General features: G+C 45.2%; 1 protein-coding gene across 1 annotated transcript in view; it reads right to left on the bottom strand.

The window, feature by feature from the left end:
• Positions 1-23,808, bottom strand: part of SNF8 (SNF8 subunit of ESCRT-II) — a 362,588-nt gene that overhangs the window by 174,322 nt on the left and 164,458 nt on the right. The window contains exon 5 of the mRNA XM_044055396.1: positions 16,152-16,224. Coding sequence (XP_043911331.1) covers positions 16,152-16,224 — 73 coding nt within the window. The remainder of the gene's footprint in view (positions 1-16,151; positions 16,225-23,808) is intronic.

The raw sequence follows: 23,808 nt of genomic DNA on the forward strand, positions 1-23,808 counted from the left end.
GAAACCTTGTCCCTTTTCCTCGTCTGGTACTAGCTAAATAGCCCCCATGTTTAGGAGGGAAAGTACTTGTTTCAGAGCCTCTGTCCACTGATTTGGGGGCAGGTCTGGCCATCCGTTTGGTGTTGGCAACATTTGGAAATGAAATCTGTATCCCTGGGACACTATTTAAAACCCATTTGTCCTATGAGTTCCCAGTTTTTTTGCATGAAGAGCAATCTCTTCCCCCCAAAGGGGCGGCTAAAAGGTAAGTGCTTGGTAATTTTAAAGGAAAGTCATTGAGACCGTTTACCATAGGGGGGTTGTCTTTGTTATTTCCAGATTTGGAAGTGGAAGTGGTGGCCCCCCCATTGCTTAATTCTGAGAATCCTTGGGACTGAAACCTTTTGCTTTTGGTGTGTCTGGGTTTAGCTTGAGTGGATCTGGAAGGAGCTGGAAAGGACCAATTCTTAGTAGGCCAGTGCCTACTAAATCCTGGAGGTTGCACTTGTAAGAAATGTTTTACAGTTTGCATAGATTTAGCTTATTGCCAAACAGGTGGCCCTGATTTAAAGAAACATCCAACAATTATGCTTTAACATGATCAGGCAGAGACTGCTCCTTAAGCCAAGCATGCCTTCTAAGTACAGACCCAGTAATAGCAGTCCTGTAAGAGGCCTCTAAAGAATCAAAATCACATTGCAAAGTATGTTTTCCAACTTGTTCAGCAGAATGCAATAAATCCTGTAAATCTATTTTCCACACAGTCAGAAATCAACATAATTTTCTGTTTAAGCAGTCCCATAATATGCTATTGATATTTTAGCATATGAAATTGGCAGTTTAAAGCCCTGATCGCCAAGGCTGCAGAAGTATAAACCTTTTTACCCCATCTATCCAGCGCCCTGGAGTCTCTATCAGAAGGAGTACGATTTTTAGCAGTAGTAGCCTTAATGCCCTTGGGCCCCTGAGAAATGGTTTCTGGATCCGCAACAGGATTTTTGAAAAGGAACTTGTGGGACTCAGGAACCCTGTAGTATCTGTCAGGTTTACTAGGAGCCGGAGACAGGGGAATCGGGGTCCATAATGGATTTCGAAAACTCATCATCAACAATGTGTAGTACAAGAGGTATAGCCAAAGGCCTATGCTGAGGTAGAAGGAAATCCCTAAGCCTCTTTTTAGATTCAGAAAATTCCTGACTTTCCCAGTGGAAATGCTCCCTTAAGGTATGTAAAGTTTCCCCAAAAGAAAAGTCCTCGGGGGGAAGCAGAGAGAATGGAATCCTCTGCATCAGAATCCTCATAAGTAGGTATGGACAAATCCAGGTCATTAGAAGAGTCAGAAGAAACAGAATCCTGATCAGAAGATTCATAGTCAAGCTCAGCCCTAGGCCTCTCAGAAGGAAGGGGGGGGGGGTTGACTACCCCTGATTAGAGTAATATAATCTTTAGCCATTTTGATCATTTGTTTTTTAGGCATAGGGGCCTGAACATGTGGCCTGGGCATCATATTTTTAGACATAGATCGAGATTTAGGCCTTAGAATAGAAGGTGGAGTCAGTTTAATATGCAAGTCCATAGGCCTGAATACACCCTCAGAAGCCGATGTCTGCACAGCGGCTCCGGACCCACCCAAGGCAGAGACATCTGCGGGTTCCATAGGTGAAGCATCTCGTGGCATACCGGACTCCGAATGGGTCTCAGTAGAGGCCTGCGAGTCAGAAATAGCAGGTATCAGGGGTGCAAAAGCGCCTCACTGAGTACCGGCGAATTGGCGACTGGCTTGGAGAAGCGTCGTCGGCAGTTTTGGACCTTGACGGCCTGTCTCTTTTTCTCTGCATTTTTTTCAGAATTCCAGTAGTTGGATGGCTAACCGACATAATTTCTGGATAATTAAGCCGAGAACCAAAATATTTAGAGGCAAAAATGTACTGACGACGGACAGTGAGCTGATTTAATAAAGCACAAAACCGACAGCAAGGTATGTCGTGGTCAGGGCCTAGGCAAGGAATACAGTATGAATGAAAATCTTTATGAGGTATTTGCTTTCCACAAGTAATGCAATTATTAACTTTTACTGGCATTGGTAAGGAGCAAGAAAAAGTTTCCCCAATGGGGTACTTGGCTTTAAGTTAAAGACTTCAGTTCTGAAACTCAAACGAAAATTTCAGGAGTTGGCCGACCGGCACTTGCGAACTGCTTCTGCTTCGGGCACCACACAGCAAGAAAGACTGATGTAATGGCGTCGGCTGCATGTTTTATACCCCTGATGACCTGACATCATGGAAGAAGGGACAGCAACCGACGCAGGACCCAAGACTTTGTTAATCAGGCCGACTGAGGGCAACCTGCCAGCAGATTACCCAAATGTAATGACTGCAACAGTGAAACACGAAGAACATCCATCAACTTAGCCCTAATATCATCAGGCAAAGGTTGAAGCTGAAGCCAAGAAAAGCTCCTCATCAGCTACCCAAAAGCAGCAGCCCTACAGGAAGCATCTGCTGCATCAGAACTAGACTTGATGGAATGACGAGCCATCTGTGAGGAAGTCCCTAACAGGAAAAAAGCAGAGTCCGGAAGATCAGAAATAACCTGACAAGCCTGGGATAGGACAGCTAACAAGTACCTGGACATATGGGTTTAATAATTAACCGCTCTAAAAGCCAAGGTAGCAGAGGCATAAACCTTCTTGCCTAGCCTTTCCACAGTCCTGCTATTTTTATCAGAGGGCAGTAACTTGGGAAAAGGAAGCAACTGACAGGGCTGGTTAGAAGCTACAGACACTACCGAGGGGTCAGCAGAAAGACACTTGTACAAAAGTTTACAGTCCTCAGGCACTCTATAGAAGCCATCAGGTTTCTTGGAAGCAGGGGACAGAGTCTGGAGCCTTAGAAGCATTGGAAATGCATCCAACAGGGCAGCCAGAACAGGAACAACAGCAGAAGGTTTAGGAGAGTCTATCTGCAGCAAGTCATAATTTCTTTTATGTACCTCACAGACCTGAGAACAATTCCATTTATAGAACTCCCATCATCTTGGAAACTGTGCCTCCAAAAGAAATATCTTCAAAGGGAGTATCAGGACTGGTAGAATCCTCTTCCTCTGATCCATAATCCAGAGGAGAATGAATCTGAGAAGAGTAGGCAAGGGATTCTCCTCTGAATCCAACTTCTCCTCAGAGCAGTCCTGTTCCCTGCGTCTTTTTAGAGGAATAGAGGGCCAAGGGAGGCTGAAACAAACTCCCTGACGAGGTTTCAATGCCATCAAAACACTAAACAACTCGGAGTGAAGGCCTGCCATTCATTCTCTGGATCCTTAGGAGCAGGAAAAATGTTTAGTCTTTAGTTTTTTTATTATGGGATGTCTGCCTTATACAATTTGGAAGGCTCTGACACAGGATGGCATTCAATGATTGTAGTAGAAACTTCTTCTCTGACTAAAATATGAAAACACCACTAAGCCCCTCAGAGATAAATCAGCCATGGCTCCCCTTGAACATCCAAAAACAGATGTTTGCAATGCCTCTTCAGATGTGCTTAAAGTCGGATCCCTGCTGGTCTCCAACCCAGTCATGGCAGAGGAATCCAACAACAAAGACAGGCGAACCTCCGGACATTCACTCAACTCGGGAGAGACATCTGGTGGAGGCTGAACAGCAGAAGATTTCAGTCTAGGCTTCTTAGCCACCTTCTTCGCTGACAGCTGTCTCTCGGAGCAGGAAGTACTATTCATCATGTCTTTTGCAAGAAGCTTAAGACTCTGACTTTCAAAATACAGCACTAAAGAAGCTAGTCTACTACAAAGGGGTTTAGGTACAAAAGCCTGACAAATGGAACAGGATGTATGGTCATGACAGGCACCTAAGCAAAAGACACTGATCGTTGTGGTCTTTATGGGGAATCTGTCTCCCACACTAGCATTTACCCTTCTTAGATGACATGAAACCCCACCAGCAATAATAAAAAAGGATAAGTAAAAAATACAGAACTCCAATGGGGCACTTATTTGCACCGGCTTGGTGAACCAGCAATGGAATATGCATTCAGACTGACGCTCAAACAATGGTGTTTAGATTGGTGGTTTAGACTGGTGACAAAGACGTTCTAATGATCGTACATCTAGATGTTACCTTTATACCCTACACTATGAAAGCAGCATGTGTGTGACTTGCACCTTACCTTAAAGTAACCTAAAAGCTTTGGTATACAGGCTGCACATCAGGCTGCCCTTGGCAGGGGATTTTTAATGTAATGAATACAGCAACAGTGAAATGGAAGGACATATACAGATGCAATCTGTATGTTTGCAATTCATTTGTGCATATGTTTTTAGAAACCTGTTACTTTGGTGAGACCACAGAACAAAGTTTCAAACTGTTGTTTCAGATACAACCCACCACTCTAACAATCTAGGCTTATCAATAAAAGGTCCACTAGCTCTGTGGATTATGGATTCCATAGATGATTCCATGGAGAGCTACAATACTTAAAGTCTGCTCTACCCATGGATACCTGCACCCATGTTGTAGAATTTGGTTACTGTTGCAGGAGAACTTTAATATTGTGCCCAGAAGCCAGCTAGTCTAATGATATGTGACAACACCATGGCCATCTAACTAGTGAACTACCTACATACTAGTGAAATAAAAACATGGTAATTGGACCAGACACAGATACTAATACAGTTCTGGGAAACTGTCAGACGTTCTATGCTTTAAGAGAAGATGAGTAACTTATTTACCACAGCACAAACAGAGATGATTACACAAAAATTCTTTACCACTTTTTACCCTCTCTGCCTGTCTCACATGTAGTGCCATCCCAGAGAGCGAAAGGAAGAGAGCTACGACACTGGTCCCAGAGAGCGAAAGGAAGAGAGCTACGACACTGGTCCCAGAGAGCGAAAGGAAGAGAGCTACGACACTGGTCCCAGAGAGCGAAAGGAAGAGAGCTACGACACTGGTCCCGGAGAGCGAAAGGAGGAGAGCTACGACACTGGTCCCGGAGAGCGAAAGGAGGAGAGCTACGACACTGGTCCCGGAGAGCGAAAGGAGGAGCTACGACACTGGTCCCGGAGAGCGAAAGGAGGAGAGCTACGACACTGGTCCCAGAGAGCGAAAGGAGGAGAGCTACGACACTGGTCCCGGAGAGCGAAAGGAGGAGAGCTACGACACTGGTCCCGAGAGCGAAAGGAGGAGAGCTACGACACTGGTCCCAGAGAGCGAAAGGAGGAGAGCTACGACACTGGTCCCGGAGAGCGAAAGGAGGAGAGCTACGACACTGGTCCCGAGAGCGAAAGGAGGAGAGCTACGACACTGGTCCCAGAGAGCGAAAGGAGGAGAGCTACGACACTGGTCCCGAGAGCGAAAGGAGGAGAGCTACGACACTGGTCCCAGAGAGCGAAAGGAGGAGAGCTACGACACTGGTCCCGAGAGCGAAAGGAGGAGAGCTACGACACTGGTCCCAGAGAGCGAAAGGAAGAGAGCTACGACACTGGTCCCAGAGAGCGAAAGGAAGAGAGCTACGACACTGGTCCCAGAGAGCGAAAGGAAGAGAGCTACGACACTGGTCCCAGAGAGCGAAAGGAAGAGAGCTACGACACTGGTCCCAGAGAGCGAAAGGTTGAGAGCTACGACACTGGTCCCAGAGAGCGAAAGGAGGAGAGCTACGACACTGGTCCCGGAGAGCGAAAGGAGGAGAGCTACGACACTGGTCCCGGAGAGCGAAGGAAGAGAGCTACGACACTGGTCCCAGACAGCGAAAGGAAGAGAGCTACGACACTGGTCCCAGACAGCGAAAGGAAGAGAGCTACGACACTGGTCCCAGACAGCGAAAGGAAGAGAGCTACGACACTGGTCCCAGACAGCGAAAGGAAGAGAGCTACGACACTGGTCCCAGAGAGCGAACGGAAGAGAGCTACGACACTGGTCCCAGAGAGCGAACGGAAGAGAGCTACGACACTGGTCCCAGAGAGCGAACGGAAGAGAGCTACGACACTGGTCCCAGAGAGCGAAAGGAGGAGAGCTACGACACTGGTCCCGAGAGCGAAGGAGGAGAGCTACGACACTGGTCCCGGAGAGCGAAAGGAGGAGAGCTACGACACTGGTCCCGGAGAGCGAAAGGAGGAGAGCTACGACACTGGTCCCAGAGAGCGAAGGAGGAGAGTTACGACACTGGTCCCGGAGAGCGAAAGGAGGAGAGCTACGACACTGGTCCCAGAGAGCGAAAGGAGGAGAGCTACGACACTGGTCCCAGAGAGCGAAAGGAAGAGAGCTACGACACTGGTCCCAGACAGCGAAAGGAAGAGAGCTACGACACTGGTCCCAGACAGCGAAAGGAAGAGAGCTACGACACTGGTCCCAGAGAGCTACGACACTGGTCCCAGAGAGCGAAAGGAAGAGAGCTACGACACTGGCCCCAGACAGCGAAAGGAAGAGAGCTACGACACTGGTCCCAGAGAGCGAAAGGAGGAGAGCTACGACACTGGTCCCAGAGCGAAAGGAGGAGAGCTACGACACTGGTCCCGGAGAGCGAAAGGAGGAGAGCTACGACACTGGTCCCAGAGCGAAAGGAGGAGAGCTACGACACTGGTCCCGAGAGCGAAAGGAGGAGAGCTACGACACTGGTCCCAGAGAGCGAAAGGAGGAGAGCTACGACACTGGTCCCGGAGAGCGAAAGGAGGAGAGCTACGACACTGGTCCCAGAGAGCGAAAGGAGGAGAGCTACGACACTGGTCCCGGAGAGCGAAAGGAGGAGAGCTACGACACTGGTCCCAGAGAGCGAAAGGAGGAGAGCTACGACACTGGTCCCGGAGAGCTTAAAGGAGGAGAGCTACGACACTGGTCCCGGAGAGCGAAAGGAGGAGAGCTACGACACTGGTCCCGGAGAGCGAAAGGAGGAGAGCTACGACACTGGTCCCGGAGAGCGAAAGGAGGAGAGCTACGACACTGGTCCCGGAGAGCGAAAGGAGGAGAGCTACGACACTGGTCCCGGAGAGCGAAAGGAGGAGAGCTACGACACTGGTCCCGGAGAGCGAAGGAGGAGAGCTACGACACTGGTCCCGGAGAGCGAAAGGAGGAGAGCTACGACACTGGTCCCGGAGAGCGAAAGGAGGAGAGCTACGACACTGGTCCCAGAGAGCGAAAGGAGGAGAGCTACGACACTGGTCCCAGAGAGCGAAAGGAGGAGAGCTATGACACTGGTCCCAGAGAGCGAAAGGAAGAGAGCATACGACACTGGTCCCAGAGAGCGAAAGGAGGAGAGCTACGACACTGGTCCCGGAGAGCGAAAGGAGGAGAGCTACGACACTGGTCCCGGAGAGCGAAAGGAGGAGAGCTACGACACTGGTCCCGGAGAGCGAAAGGAGGAGAGCTACGACACTGGTCCCGGAGAGCGAAAGGAGGAGAGCTACGACACTGGTCCCGGAGAGCGAAAGGAGGAGAGCTACGACACTGGTCCCAGAGAGCGAAGGAGGAGAGCTACGACACTGGTCCCGGAGAGCGAAAGGAGGAGAGCTACGACACTGGTCCCGGAGAGCGAAAGGAGGAGAGCTACGACACTGGTCCCAGAGAGCGAAAGGAGGAGAGCTACGACACTGGTCCCGGAGAGCGAAAGGAGGAGAGCTACGACACTGGTCCCGGAGAGCGAAAGGAGGAGAGCTACGACACTGGTCCCAGAGAGCGAAAGGAGGAGAGCTACGACACTGGTCCCGGAGAGCGAAAGGAGGAGAGCTACGACACTGGTCCCGAGAGCGAAAGGAGGAGAGCTACGACACTGGTCCCAGAGAGCGAAAGGAGGAGAGCTACGACACTGGTCCCGGAGAGCGAAAGGAGGAGAGCTACGACACTGGTCCCGGAGAGCGAAAGGAGGAGAGCTACGACACTGGTCCCGGAGAGCGAACGGAAGAGAGCTACGACACTGGTGCCAGAGAGCGAACGGAAGAGAGCTACGACACTGGTCCCAGAGAGCGAAAGGAAGAGAGCTACGACACTGGTCCCAGAGAGCGAAAGGAAGAGAGCTACGACACTGGTCCCAGAGAGCGAAAGGAAGAGAGCTACGACACTGGTCCCAGAGAGCGAAAGGAAGAGAGCTACGACACTGGTCCCAGAGAGCGAAAGGAAGAGAGCTACGACACTGGTCCCGGAGAGCGAAAGGAGGAGAGCTACGACACTGGTCCCGGAGAGCGAAAGGAGGAGAGCTACGACACTGGTCCCAGCGAGCAAAAGGAGGAGAGCTACGACACTGGTCCCAGCGAGCAAAAGGAGGAGAGCTACGACACTGGTCCCAGAGAGCGAAAGGAGGAGAGCTACGACACTGGTCCCAGAGAGCGAAAGGAGGAGAGCTATGACACTGGTCCCAGAGAGCGAAAGGAAGAGAGCTACAACACTGCCTTGTGACAAAAATTAGTTGTTAGTGAGATGATTCAGCCACAGGACTATCCAAAAATTAGCTGGCACTCTCTACAACATACAGCCTGGGCCTGCTGGCACAACGTACAGCCTGGGCCTGCTGGCACAACGTACAGCCTGGGCCTGCTGGCACAACGTACAGCCTGGGCCTGCTGGCACAACGTACAGCCTGGGCCTGCTGGCACAACGTACAGCCTGGGCCTGCTGGCACAACGTACAGCCTGGGCCTGCTGGCACAACGTACAGCCTGGGCCTGCTGGCACAACGTACAGCCTGGGCCTGCTGGCACAACGTACAGCCTGGGCCTGCTGGCACAACGTACAGCCTGGGCCTGCTGGCACAACGTACAGCCTGGGCCTGCTGGCACAACGTACAGCCTGGGCCTGCTGGCACAACGTACAGCCTGGGACTGCTGGCACAACGTACAGCCTGGGACTGCTGGCACAACGTACAGCCTGGGACTGCTGGCACAACGTACAGCCTGGGACTGCTGGCACAACGTACAGCCTGGGACTGCTGGCACAACGTACAGCCTGGGACTGCTGGCAGTGTCAATAACAGGAAGAGAGAGCTTCAAAAAATTCAGTTCAATCTCCCGGACCAAAGTGAGACACATAAAAGGAGTACACAGGTTTCTGAAGGACAGTAACATCACAAGAATACAGTACAGCTCTGTAAGAAAGATGATTAAAAAAAAAAAAAAAGCTTCAGACTAATTTTAATCAGATGTTGCTGGAGAGAGTGTAAAACCACATAAACAATGGAAGAATGAGATGAAATAAATGTAAAGTTAAAAAAATAGGAAACAGAGACCCAGTTCACATAATGAACAAAATAATATTTCATGAACAAGCACCCTAAAATACTCCATTAGTGACCCACTTACCCTGCAGCAAAACAATCTTCTACGTACCATGACATACACTTAGAAGAATTTCCAGACCAACTCCAAAACATGTGCCATTTGATTTGAAAAACCTGACTTGCAGGACGCCCTTAAATGAGAAACCAGGCGCACGGATCTCCAACAATAAGACAAAAATGCGTTACTACTACAATCTTTGAACTGATGAGGATCTCAGAATCATGGACAATGACATCTACACATAAAGTAGCAAGGCCTGAGCCAAACAGATGCAATGAATATCACGTCTTCCACCCCACCAATGTCCACTGGGGTCTTTTTAAGCCTAGTCATGCATCCCAAATCTCTAATAAGGTCTGGTACCCCTGATAAGTGTAAGCAGGGACTTGGGGGAGTGAAACATTTACAAGCAGGGACTTGGGAGATGAAGCATTTCCAGGCTGTGTCCATCAAAAACATGGGTGCCAAACCAGGGATGAATTCCTGCTCCCTGTCCAATTGGCTAAGTTATACTTGAATTGGGGTAGGGAGGAACTCTGCTTCACACAGATTAGAAGCCTCCAGAGAAGGTGAGCCTGTTCTGAAGGGGAAAAGGAAGAAAGGCACCCTGAAAGGAAAGGACTTCTGACAGGTGGTGCACAGTTCTTTCGGATTTCTTCAGAAAAAGGAGACAAGAAATGTTCCACTACGGGAACAGTTTCTATCTGGGAAGCTAAATTTATCTAGACAAATAGCACAGTTACATCTGCAGGCTAGTGGGCACCACAAACTCAGCACAAAATGCTTGGCAGACAAATGCAGTGAAACCTAGATCTAGGTATGTCAAACTACTCACATCAACATGTTAAGACATCCTACTTTTGGAAACCTCCCTTGTCACAAAGTCCAGTATCTTGGTGGCAATCCATGCCTCTCCCACACCAAGCAGAACTACAAGCTCAGGATAAGAGGAATCCTTAGGTACTTTCTGACACCTGCATTATGACCTAGCCGTTCGGCAGAAAATGGGGAGACGAGGGCTGCTGCTGATTTACTACATCCTGACCTGCAGTATTTGCCTTTGTTCTGCACTACAATGTGAACCAATGGGCATGTCTTGACAATGAACCTAGATAACGAGTGCTAAACATTTTGTAAGAACCTACGTCGACATGGGAAGTACTGGACAACTAGCAGATGACAGTATGATGGGCAGCCACAACAGGTCAGGGACACCACTTTCCCTTTCTTCAAAACAGCTGTGAAGAACAATTCTGTTGTGCTATTTTTTTTTTTACACAAGTAAAACATGTGGTACTCCAAAATGAATGCTGTCCAAGTAACTAAAGATGCATTATCCAGCAGGTTCTGTGAAATGCAACATATATAAATGGATACATTATCCAGTAGGTTCTGTGAAATGTGACATATATAAATGGATACATTATCCAGCAGGTTCTGTGAAATGTAACATATTTAAATGGATACATTATCCAGCAGGTTCTGTGAAATGTGACATATATAAATGGATACATTATCCAGCAGGTTCTGTGAAATGTAACATATTTAAATGGATACATTATCCAGCAGGTTCTGTGAAATGTGACATATATAAATGGATACATTATCCAGCAGGTTCTGCAAAATGTAACATATTTAAATGGCTACATTATCCAGTAAGTTCTGTGAAATTTAACATATAGAAATGGATACATTTCAGTCTCGTGCTATCGTGCAGGTGCGTTTTTTTTTTTTTGTTTGTTTTAACACAACTAGTGTCTTAACCTGTCTCTCACTGGCACCCTGACACATGTAACTAGCCTGTTTTCAGTAACCCATGGTGATGATGACGGAGATCCATGTACCATGATGTACTTCTGAACTCATAATTCGATATCACACTCCACCTTTTCCTGTTTATTCTGCCTGATCCCAGATAGTTCAAGAAACTGTAAATACCAGTGGAACAGTATTAAAAAATGCTACCTTCCTGCACAAGTGAAATCAGAAAAGATACAGTGACCAACACTAAAGTGAAACATCCTTATGCATCCACTCGGGAACAATATTCAAGCACACACACTGAGGTCAGGGTGGTAAGAAGGACTGTATATCAGGGAAGCTGCAAGAATGAAATGTAAATTGAAGTGCTTCAGGTTTCATATACGGCAGGGAAGGATATAAAGTTGCAGAATAACAGCAACAACCTGCTCATCGGTCCTCAGGACCTCAGTGGGTGGGTGGGAGGTTGGCATAACAGTTAATACAGACACAAGGTGCAGGGTTGGATTCTCACATGAGGTAATTGGCTAGGCTTAAAATGGCCCACGAGGGCAGTTAGCCTAGTACTAATTTATGAACCTATGAAAGGCAGATGGAAGAAGTACTTTCAGCAGCTTCTGAATTAAGATAATCCCACAGAAGCTGCACTACCCCAGACACAGCTTACAATGAAAAAAGACAAGGAGCCCACCACAGAAGAAGCAAGAACAGCACTACGAAAAATGAAGTCAGGGAAAGCAGCAGGCTAAGATGAGGTCACAGCAGATATGATAAAGATGCTGGGTGAGACAGCGGAGAATTGCTCCTGAGGTACACATAAGCAGTGTGGACAGAAAGGCATATCCCAAATGACTGGAGAATAAGCATACTGGTGCCAGTGTTCAAAAACAAAGGGGAGATCCACAACTGTGGGCAGTACAGAGATATCAAACTCCTGTCACATTCAAGAAGGTTCTGAAAAGGGTGACTAAAACGAATACTCAGTGTAGTAGAACTTAAGATGGGAGATGAGCAGTTCGGATCAGTTGTGCTGTATCCTTATCTGAATCCAATGGTTGCAGTGAGACAGATAGTTGAGGAGAAGCTATAGATGAGGAGAGTCTAACTGGGCATTCCTATGACCAGGTCCCACGAAAGCTGACCTGTATAGTCCTATGACCAGGTCCCACGAAAGCTGACCTGTATAGTCTTATGACCAGGTCCCATGAAAGCTGACCTGTATAGTCCTATGACCAGGTCCAACAAAAGCTGACCTGTACAGTCCTATGACCAGGTCCCACGAAAGCTGACCTGTATAGTCCTATGACCAGGTCCCACGAAAGCTGACCTGTATAGTCCTATGACCAGGTCCCATGAAAGCTGACCTGTATAGTCCTATGACCAGGTCCCACGAAAGCTGACCTGTATAGTCCTATGACCAGGTCCCACGAAAGCTGACCTGTATAGTCCTATGACCAGGTCCAACAAAAGCTGACCTGTACAGTCCTATGACCAGGTCCCACGAAAGCTGACCTGTATAGTCCTATGACCAGGTCCCACGAAAGCTGACCTGTATAGTCCTATGACCAGGTCCCACGAAAGCTGACCTGTATAGTCCTATGACCAGGTCCCACAAAAGCTGACCTGTATAGTCCTATGACCAGGTCCCACAAAAGCTGACCTGTATAGTCCTATGACCAGGTCCCACGAAAGCTGACCTGTATAGTCCTGTGGTGGTTTCAAGTCCCAGAAACATTGATCGAATTAGTGCAAGCTATGTACAAAGACCCAATGACTCAAGTAAGGACAGTCTTTGGTCTCACAAAGTGGCTCCCAATGAGAGTATGTGTGCATCAGGGTTCAGCTCTGAGCCTACCGCTGTTCATACTGGTGATGGACTACATTAGCAAACAGATCAGAGGGGAAAGACAGATCAACAAAGTTATAACAAAAACTCTACTGAACCCTCAAGGAATGAATCCAAAGCAGAAAATCAGAGTGCAGAAAATTTTAATTTCTGCTTTCATCCAGAAAGGGGTCCCACGAAAGCTGACCTGTATAGTCCTATGACCAGGTCCCACGAAAGCTGACCTGTATAGTCCTGTGGTGGTTTCAAGTCCCAGAAACATTGATCGAATTAGTGCAAGCTATGTACAAAGACCCAATGACTCAAGTAAGGACAGTCTTTGGTCTCACAAAGTGGCTCCCAATGAGAGTATGTGTGCATCAGGGTTCAGCTCTGAGCCTACCGCTGTTCATACTGGTGATGGACTACATTAGCAAACAGATCAGAGGGGAAAGACAGATCAACAAAGTTATAACAAAAACTCTACTGAACCCTCAAGGAATGAATCCAAAGCAGAAAATCAGAGTGCAGAAAATTTTAATTTCTGCTTTCATCCAGAAAGGGATGTCATCAGATCAACAAAGTTGCTGTACGCACACAATGTGGTATTACAGGTAGTCTCCTAGCAAGAAGTTCAGCAAAGGATAGGGGAATGGACTGCAAAGCTGAAGGCACAGTTAATGATACTGAGTACAGATACGACAGTTGTAATGGAAGCAAATGGTGGAGTTCAGAAGAAGCTGAGAAAGACAGAAGGGAAAATAGTGTAACAGGTTAGAATTTCAAATATCTGCGAGGAGTGGTTGAGGAGAAAGGAAGTTTGAATAAGGAGGTCAAAACTAGAATCAGAGGGGCTGCAGCCAACTGGCACAGACTGTTAGTGATCATGTATGACAGAAGAATGCCAAAGTTGTTGATAGGGTGCACAAAACAGTGGCGAGACCAAGTACTGCTGTAGGACATAGAAACCTGGGCAGTAAAAGCAGAGCAGCTGAGGAAGCTAGAGGTGATGGAGATGAAGTGCCCAAGATGGGTGATAGGATGTACCCTGATGGACAGACAAAGAAATGAGGACATAAGAGAAAAAGCCATCATAGCTTCAATTGCAGAAAAGGTCAGAGAGAACAGACTACGGTGGTTTAGACATGTGCAGAAAAGCAGAAGACAATCTGGTGAGGAAGATTTGGGACAGACAGGAAGAAGACAAGAGGAAACAACGGCATCTAGCAAGAAGGATGGATCGTGTGAGAGAAGACCTGTGACAATAAGGCACGAGTGTCAAAAAAGGCAGGAAAGTGGCACTGAATAGAGGGCGAGTGATAGCCGACACTACATCGCAACCCCATGCAGAAAATGGAAAATAAGGGGGCAGCTGATGACAATGAGGAAGGGAGGATATAACATTACGATACTGTCAATACCATATACTGGGGTAACCACGAAGGGCAAGTGAGATGACAAGGCCATGGATGCGAAATGATGGTGGTGGAAGGGGATATGGGATAGCAAGTGATCCAAAGGGGGATAAAAGTTTAGCACACAAGTTCACTGTAGCACAAACGACTGCCTATGCTGTCACAGCACTGACTAGGGGTCCCAGCAGTATAGCTCACAGGTTTAAGACTGCATCCTGCTAACAAAGCTTCATCCTGTTTTCTTGGGTTTCATTTTCTGACTTTCAAGTTGCATTCTGCACAATTCTGAAAGACAGTTAAGCATTGTACCCCTTGGTCTCCCCTGAAAAAAAAGGGGCTTACGCCAGGGTTACTCCATAAAATGGGAAAAGAATCAAATACTAACCAAACAAGCCAACCTTCACAGAGTGACGATAAAAAGTCGACACTTTTATTTAACAGCAGTGTATACAAGAGCCAAAGTATTACGCCTGAGAAAGTGAGACATTCCCATCGACACTTTTATTTAACAGCAGTGCATACAAGAGCCAAAGTATTATGCCTGAGAAAGCGGGACATTCCCATCGACACTTTTATTTAACAGCAGTGTATACAACAGCCAAAGTATTATGCCTGAGAAAGCGGGACATTCCCATAGACACTTTTATTTAACAGCAGTGTATACAAGAGCCAAAGTACTACGCCTGAGAAAGCGGGACATTCCCATCGACACTTTTATTTAACAGAAGTGTATACAAGAGCCAAAGTATTATGCCTGAGAAAGCGGGACATTTCCATTGACACTTTTATTTAACAGCAGTGTATACAAGAGCCAAAGTACTACGCCTGAGAAAGCGGGACATTCCCATCGACACTTTTATTTAACAGCAGTGTATACAAGAGCCAAAGTACTACACCTGAGAAAGCGGGACATTCCCATCGACACTTTTATTTAACAGCAGTGTATACAAGAGCCAAAGTATTATGCCTGAGAAAGCGGGACATTTCCATCGACACTTTTATTTAACAGCAGTGTATACAAGAGCCAAAGTACTACGCCTGAGAAAGCGGGACATTCCCATCGACACTTTTATTTAACAGCAGTGTATACAAGAGCCAAAGTATTATGCCTGAGAAAGCGGGACATTCCCATCGACACTTTTATTTAACAGCAGTGTATACAAGAGCCAAAGTATTATGCCTGAGAAAGCGGGACATTCCCATCGACACTTTTATTTAACAGCAGTGTATACAAGAGCCAAAGTATTATGCCTGAGAAAGCGGGACATTCCCATCGACACTTTTATTTAACAGCAGTGTATACAAGAGCCAAAGTATTATGCCTGAGAAAGCGGGACATTCCCATCGACACTTTTATTTAACAGCAGTGTATACAAGAGCCAAAGTACTACGCCTGAGAAAGCAGGACATTCCCATCGACACTTTTATTTAACAGCAGTGTATACAAGAGCCAAAGTACTACGCCTGAGAAAGCGGGACATTCCCATCGACACTTTTATTTAACAGCAGTGTATACAAGAGCCAAAGTATTATGCCTGAGAAAGCGGGACATTCCCATCGACACTTTTATTTAACAGCATTGTATACAAGAGCCAAAGTACTACGCCTGAGAAAGTGGGACATTCCCATCGACACTTTTATTTAACAGCAGTGTATAAAAGAGCCAAAGTATTATGCCTGAGAAAGCGGGACATTCCCATTTAAACCAACAGCACTCAGGCGGACCGTCCTCATCTTCTACACCTTCTATACCATGTTGACCTTGATCTTCTTACCATTACCTGATGGACTGGTGCCCTGTCATGGGAAACCGCAGCGCACAGCTTTGGTTTCCTGAGGCACCTACTACTGTTGTCCGGTTTTGGTGTTGGCCAGCCTCAGGCCATCAGCAGTACTTACTGACTAACATCTTGAGCAAACTTTCCTCTTCCTTTCAGCACTCTAGGATACAGCTCATCCAGCGTCATCAATCCTGAAAGGAAAACCAGAGAAAACACAGTTATCCATAGGATACAGCTCATCCAGCGTCATCAATCCTGAAAGGAAAACCAGAGAAAACACAGTTATCCATAGGATACAGCTCATCCAGTGTCATCAATCCTGAAAGGAAAACCAGAGAAAACACAGTTATCCATAGGATACAGTTCATCCAGTGTCATCAATCCTGAAAGGAAAACCAGAGAAAACACAATTATCCATAGGATACAGCTCATCCAGTGTCATCAATCCTGAAAGGAAAACCAGAGAAAACACAGTTATCCATAGGATTCAGCTCATCCAGCGTCATCAATCCTGAAAGGAAAACCAGAGAAAACACAGTTATCCAGAAAGAACTGCAGTCAAGACTTTTATATGTAGTGACCATAGTAGTAGCACAGTTGCTGGTGGTATCTCAGGTGGAGATATAATATCCCAGGGCGTCTATTGAAAACAGTAGGGGAAGTTTCCCAATGCTCTGGTTAAATTCCACGTTAGTATAAATACCACCTTGGGTCTCCCCTGAAAAGAGGTTACTAACCTAGTGGGACTAAACCAAATCAACAAAGGATAAAGACTTCTGGTGTTTGAGAGAGCCACTTTAATGTAGAACAGCTTCAGTATTGATGTGTGAAGTTATGTTGGTATGTCTAGCAACTGGCCTCTGCCTAAAAACGGTAGTAGGTGGTAGCACAGACCAGAGTCAGTATGTGAAATCCGAAGGAGAGGTGTGTAGGTAATCCTTAGGGATAAAAGGTGAATGAACATCAAGGAGTAAAGTGAGTCAAAGGTGAATGAACATCAAGGAGTAAAGTGAGAGTCAGTATGTGAAATCCGAAGGAGAGGTGTGTAGGTAATCCTTAGGGATAAAAGGTGAATGAACATCAAGGGGTAAAGTGACAGGGCGTTTAGACGCTATCTACAACTTAAGGAGGTCATGTCATACATTTTTCATTATGAAACATTGTCTATTTTCAAGATGGGCAATATATTTGGATAGGTACATGCCAAAGGACCCATAATATTATATTACAGGCCAGATTAAAGTAGAATGAACAGTAACTTCCTTGAACCTGAAGAATATACATTTATTAATTATCTGGAATTAGAAAGATTTCCTAAGAACAGATGACACAATAATCAAACGACAGCTCATTATCGGTAAATATTCTGAGTTCTCTAATGACGTAATGACTTTGCAAGTTATGGTATCGGTTGGAGATTTAACGACAGAGCACATTTATCCAACAAAGGACCCCTGACATCAGTGAAGTATAAGATGAAGATAAACTGACCCAATAGCTGTGATAGCTGTGGCGACAAGTCTCTGAAACGAAAGTGTGCCACTAATCCTAACTGTACACATTCTGTCTATGAGCCAGTTAGAGAGGAGTTAATATTCAGCTGGGTGAGTTTCTTTACAATACAAGAGTGTGGGTATGACGCCACTGCACTGGCCAGGTAATCAAGAAGCCTCAATCCTCACCACTGGCAACAGCTAGGGGACGTACATACTGGGGGGGTGACATGTACACACAGAGTAAAGGGCAATTTCCCTTAAGAGCACACAGAGATCACAGTCAGTCTGGGGCTGGATTCTCCCTCTTTCTCCAGATCCGCAAATAAGACTCCCCACTGGCACAGCTATAGGGTTGAGATCTCAGCTGAGTGACCATGCCAAAACCTCTAGCACCCTCCCTGTCCAACCAGTCATTCATGTCCCTGTCCAAGTAGCTCACACACACATGCACTCCTGGCAAAGGCTGGCACAAGTTTAGTATTTTAGACCTATAAGCCTGATGAGCCTGGTCTGCAAGGCCATGGAACGTATCACCATGGAACTCAAACAAAGACATTGGTAACCACCAAACTATGGATCCCACCCAGTTCGGGTTTGTGAAAGGCAGATCATGCCTCCTGAACCTGACTGACTTCTTTGAGGCAGTCACCAAAGCCGCAGATTAGGGTAAGGTCGTTCACACAGCCTATCTTGACCTCACCAAGGCTTTCGACACCATCCCCCATTCTGGAATTATAGCTCAACTCACTAAACTAGGTATAAATCCCTACATCACAAGATGGGTTGCCAATTGGCTCACTGACAGAACCCACACTGTAAAAGTTGCAGACTCCAAATCTGACCTCAAAGCAGTGACAAGTGGAGTACCAAAGGATTCTGTCCTGGGACCTCTCCTGTTTGGTATCTACTCCTCTGAAGTACAGGCTAACACAGAAGGAATCTGGCTAACAAAGTTTGCAGATGACTACAAACTAACAGCCATAGTCAAGTCCCCAAATGATGTGGACATCCTACAGAAGGGCCTCGCTGAGACAGATGCCTGGTATCAGAGCCATGGCCTCAAGCTCAATGCCAAAAAGTGCAGTGTCATCCCCTTTGGTAAAAACTCTGTACCCATGAACTACCACATAGGCAGCAATCTACTTAACACCGAATGTGTGATGACAGACCTTGGGACCCAGGTGGACAGCAGTCTCTACTTTGATAGTCACATCGCCACAGTAGTCAGGAAGTCCTTCTACGTGGCACACCTCATCATAAAAGGGTTCTCATCCAAGAAAAAAAGAGGTCATTGTTCCCCTCTACTCGACACTCATTAGACCCATTATAGAGTACAATGCCCCTTTTGGAATGAACCTTACAAGACATTTGCAGCAGCTGGAAAGGCCACAGAAGTACCTCACAAAGAGGATTACAGGCCTCAAACAAATGCCCTACACAGACTGTCTCAAAAAACTCCAGCTTTACTCCGTAGCATACTGCCTACTCCGAAGTGATCTCTGCCTAACATATAAAGCTATGTCAAACCCAGAGCTGTTGGACATGCTACACCTAAAGAAATCCCGATCCCTCCGAGCTAAACGCTCTAGCGACCTAAACCTTGTCACCACAATACGCAGGACATGCTGGAGGGATAGATTCCTGTCCCAGAGACTTCTCATACTCTGGAAAAGGCTACCCATCTATGTCAAGCAAAGTTCTTCATTAGCACTCTTCAAGAAAAATCTTGATGAGTGGAAGGAAAAAAGGAAATACACCCCGGGGATCACTTCTGTGTCTCTACTCGACAGTGGCACAGGAAAATAACTTTCTTGGGTGGCGTAAGCCAGGGAACCTTGCTGGCTAGGCTTGCGTAGGCCCTTGGGCCGATAGCGTAGTACCTAACTATGAACTAACCTACCTATGAACTAGCTATGCCCCCCCTTCTGCCCAGACTATAAGGTAGTTTCCACTGCCACCAACCACTTTTATCAACTACTTAAGGCCCTTAACAAAGAGTGTCCAATCCTGCTGTGCTATGTTACTATTAATCCAAATGGTAGTCTGACCAACACTTGCAAGGCTATTTAGGAGTGGCCTGTACAGTGTCACCAAATACATATGCAAGTACTGTCAGAGCTTAAATATGTCTCACAAATAGCCACAAATATAGGTTTAAATACATTTAATAATAAAACAACAAGGCGATACTCAGTCAATCAACACAGTAACTTCAGAGTTCAAAATCACAGGAAGTATTTAAAACAACATTGCAGAACAGTCTCATATAAACAAAGAAAACATCTAAACTAGTCTTTACTATACTCATAACTATATCTAAAAGTGTTACAATGTGCAGATGCTGATGAGTGGATGTTCTTACTAGGTCAAAAACAAAATACAAAATTCACAGTCTCTCTCTGACAGAGTTCTTAAATTAAAATCAAATATTACTGCTGGGTTAGCTTGAATGACATCACTTTTTGTCACCTGACTTAGGTTCCCAAGCTAAACCCCCCCCATTGTAGCATTTGACATCTCCTTGTGAAAAATACATAGCCTTCAGATGTTTGCAGTTGCTAAAAGACATAAAACAATAAAACACTTGCAAAACAATGCAGAAAGCACCCTAGTTCTTCTAGACATCCTGTCTCCTTGCTGCACTGAAACTAACTTTTACAACACAATCGAAAAACAATTTAATTTCAACTTATTTTCTTAAAAGTTTTGCAAGTTAACTCTGTATGTTCCAGTTTCTACTATTAAAACATACATTTGCAAAAGTCTATAGTTTATATAAATTTCTGTTCTTTTCCAGTAGGATCCACTGTGGACACATCCTTGAATGTCAGTACTGTACAAACTCTGTACCAGTAATGTAATATACACATACAAATGTTAAGACAAGCATATGAATCATGTTGATATTCACAAATTACATAACTATTTACAAAATTCCAGATAGCAGTGCTGGCAATATTTCCCTATATCACAGTGGGATCAAAGGCCTTAGCTAGATCCATGTAGGCAGTGTATTTGTGTAATATATGACCACTGCCTGGAGACTTTCAAAGAAGTCAAAGGAATTCAATATGCAGAGCCTACTTTTCAAACAGTCAAATTTGTTTGGGTCAGTCGAAGGGTTGTAGGCTGTCAATATCACTGTTTACAGTGGACAGAATAAGACTGAATTAAAGGAGCCAAGGTATTGGGAGAAAATAATAAGAGAGGGAAAGATAACAGAATGGGAGGCAGCCAAGAATTTATTTGTACTGCAGGTTAGAGAAGGTCTTCCCTATCGAGGATTAATATCAGAGAGTGTAGGCAAAGAGAAAGAAATATGGGGATCCTAAGTGAAAGACTAGCACTGTTAGAATTTTTAGTAGAATCTAGAATAGAACCTGCTCTTAAAAAAAGGATAATTAATAAAGCATACAAAATACTGCATGATAACTATAAGAATCAGAGGAGGTTAGAAAGGATTGTGAAGAGAGATTGGGTAAGTAATTCACAGATAAACAATGATGGTATATATGTATGACTCCCAAATATGCAAAGTATAGAAGATTTTAGATCATTACTTGGAAGTGTTTACATACTGCGGTGGTGGTGCTGCAGTAGCGTTGTTACCTCAGTTAGACGTCCTGTTCGATTCTCAGCTAGAGAGTCTTGTGTGTGGAGACATGCGTGAATGGGCGTACCTTCAACCGGCAACTCAGCACGTAAAAATCTACTGCCAATCATTAGCAGACTGGAGTTCTGCTGTGGTGACCCCTAACCGGGAAAAGCTGAAAGACACAACAACAACTTGGAAGTGTTTACATAAACCTCTATATCCTAAGCAGACTCCACAAAGAATTTTTCCTCAGGTAGACAGCAAATGTTGGAGGTGTGATAGGGAAGAGAGAGGTAACTGGAAGCATATTTTTTTGGGCGTGTAATGAATTGGCAGACTTCAAAAATTCCTTGCACACTACTCTATCAGAAATACTGGGTTAGTAAATTGGTATAACTAAGGAAATGATTTGTTTTAGCTATGATAGAGAATCAAAATTGCCTAGGGATAGCAAGGCCTTGCTGAATCTAATTGTGGTGGGTGCGAAAAAAAGCAAATGCTAGAAAATGGAAGTCTAAATCAACTGTACTAGTAGTAGTGAATATAATAAAGGTAAAACTGGAAATGGGATCTTTAGAAAAGGATAGGAGCAAATTACATAAAAAATATGAGTTGGGGGAAACAATGCATGCAGAATAACGTTTTGGAGGAAGAGGAGGAATTAGGTTTAAAAGAAGATAGGATTTGAATGAGTTAGATAATCTTTGACTGACAATGACTGGATAGATTATAAGAAATGCATAATGTCTGCAACTAAAAATATGTCGGCATGGTTTGTCTTCATTTAGATAAATGTATGATTGCCTATGTCATGTGATAACTTAATAAAGATGTTTCTTGTTTAAAAAGAATGGAAATTCTTGTAACATTTCATGCAGAAAAATGGTTTGGAGGAGGAATGAGGTTTAAGAGGAGGCAGTCACTTAATAGTTTATATGAAGCCGCTTAGACTATATGATATATAACAATATACGTGATGTATAATGCTTGTAAATGTAAAGGTGTTAATACGGTTTGATTGCTTTTATATAGATGCAAGTTCGCCTGTGTTACAAGTGATAACTCGATAAAGGTGTTTAAAAAAAAGACTGCCAAGGTCGGTGCATCCTGGCTGTAAGGAATAACAGTCTCATCAGTTTTCTCATTAGTTCCTGCAAAATTGGTTTTCAAAGAAACTCGGTTCACATTCCCAGGTCTTTTCATCATAATGGGCTGAAATATGGTCTTCCTGGCCTCTACAATCTCATTTGTAATTTTATTTAAAAAATTTAAAGGGTAACTATCTCCCACATAAATATAGAGTCATCAGTAATAATCCTGGACAATTTGTCCCTCTCTCTATCCCCCTTTTTTGAAATATAGGATGAATATTTTCAAAGTGTAAGGAGGACCTGGAATAAGTCTTCTTCTTATAAATAGTACACCCAAAAAGTACAGTTTTGTACCTACCATAAATGTAGATGTTCGAGTGCTAATACAGCTGCAGTAATCACAGATGGGTTCTCTGCCGTCAGGCGGGTCCTCGGTCGGCCGAATTCCAAAGTCTAGGTCCGGCGTCGGTTGTTGTCGCTTTCTCTCCTGACGTCAGTGAGGCCGGAAGACACAGCCGACGCCATGTTCTTCAGTCTTTCTTGCCCCGGCAATACATAAATTATGTTTATATATATATATATATATATATATATATATATATATATATATATATATATATATATATATATATATACACACATGCAATGCAATATAATCCAAAATCAGTAGTTGCAAGCAAATAAACCATAGAAGGATAACCCAGTCAGGTTGTATGAAGAGGGTGTTAGGCCCCATGCCTTTACCAAGTGGGGAAGGAGGGAGGGAAACCTGTACTGAAGCTGTATTAGCACCCGAACATCTACATTTATGGTAGGTACAAAACTGTACTATGTTCATCGTGCATACAGCTGCAGTAATCACAGATGGGTAGAGTCCCAAAGCTACTCACAGGGTGGTAGGTACTAGGAGGAACTGGGTTGAGTCAGAATGCCCTGCAACACAGCAGTGGCAAAGCCTGCTCTAGTTTTGGAATATAAAGGCAGGTGGTAGTGTTTTGTGAAGGTATGTACAGAACTCCAAGTGGCTGCCTCCAAAATATCTTTGGTAGGAACTCCTCTGAGGAAGGCTGTAGAGGTAGCTGTGGCCCTGGTGGAATGTGGTCTGATGCCTGTAGGAACAGATTTCCCATGATAGGAATAACAAAACCGTATGCAGTGACCTATCCACTTTGAAATAGTCTGCTTGGTAACTGGCTTCCCTTGAACGCCTACAGCATAGGACACAAAGAGTTGTTCTGATTTCCTGAAGGACTTTGTTCTGTCCAAATAATAACGTAGCTGCCTATGGATGTCTAAAGAGTGTAGCAGCCTTTCCCCTTTGTTTTGAGGATTGGGGTAAAAGGTAGGTAGGTGTATGGCTTGATTTCCTGATTTTATGAAAAGGTGATAAAAAAATTGGTAACTGAGGTTATCACCTATTGGAATAATTCCACCACATTCACCTACAAAATGCATTGGCATCAGACTGAATACGTAGACGTTTGTTTATACAAGGATTTGGTCGATTCCTGATGTTCATCGTGCATACAGCTGCAGTAATCACAGATGGGTTCTCTGCCGTCAGGCGGGTCCTCGGTCAGAAGACCCTAAAAA

This window comes from Protopterus annectens, chromosome 13.part0 (genome assembly GCF_019279795.1).
Source record: "Protopterus annectens isolate FY-2018-M chromosome 13.part0, PAN1.0, whole genome shotgun sequence".
NCBI lineage: Eukaryota > Metazoa > Chordata > Ceratodontiformes > Protopteridae > Protopterus > Protopterus annectens.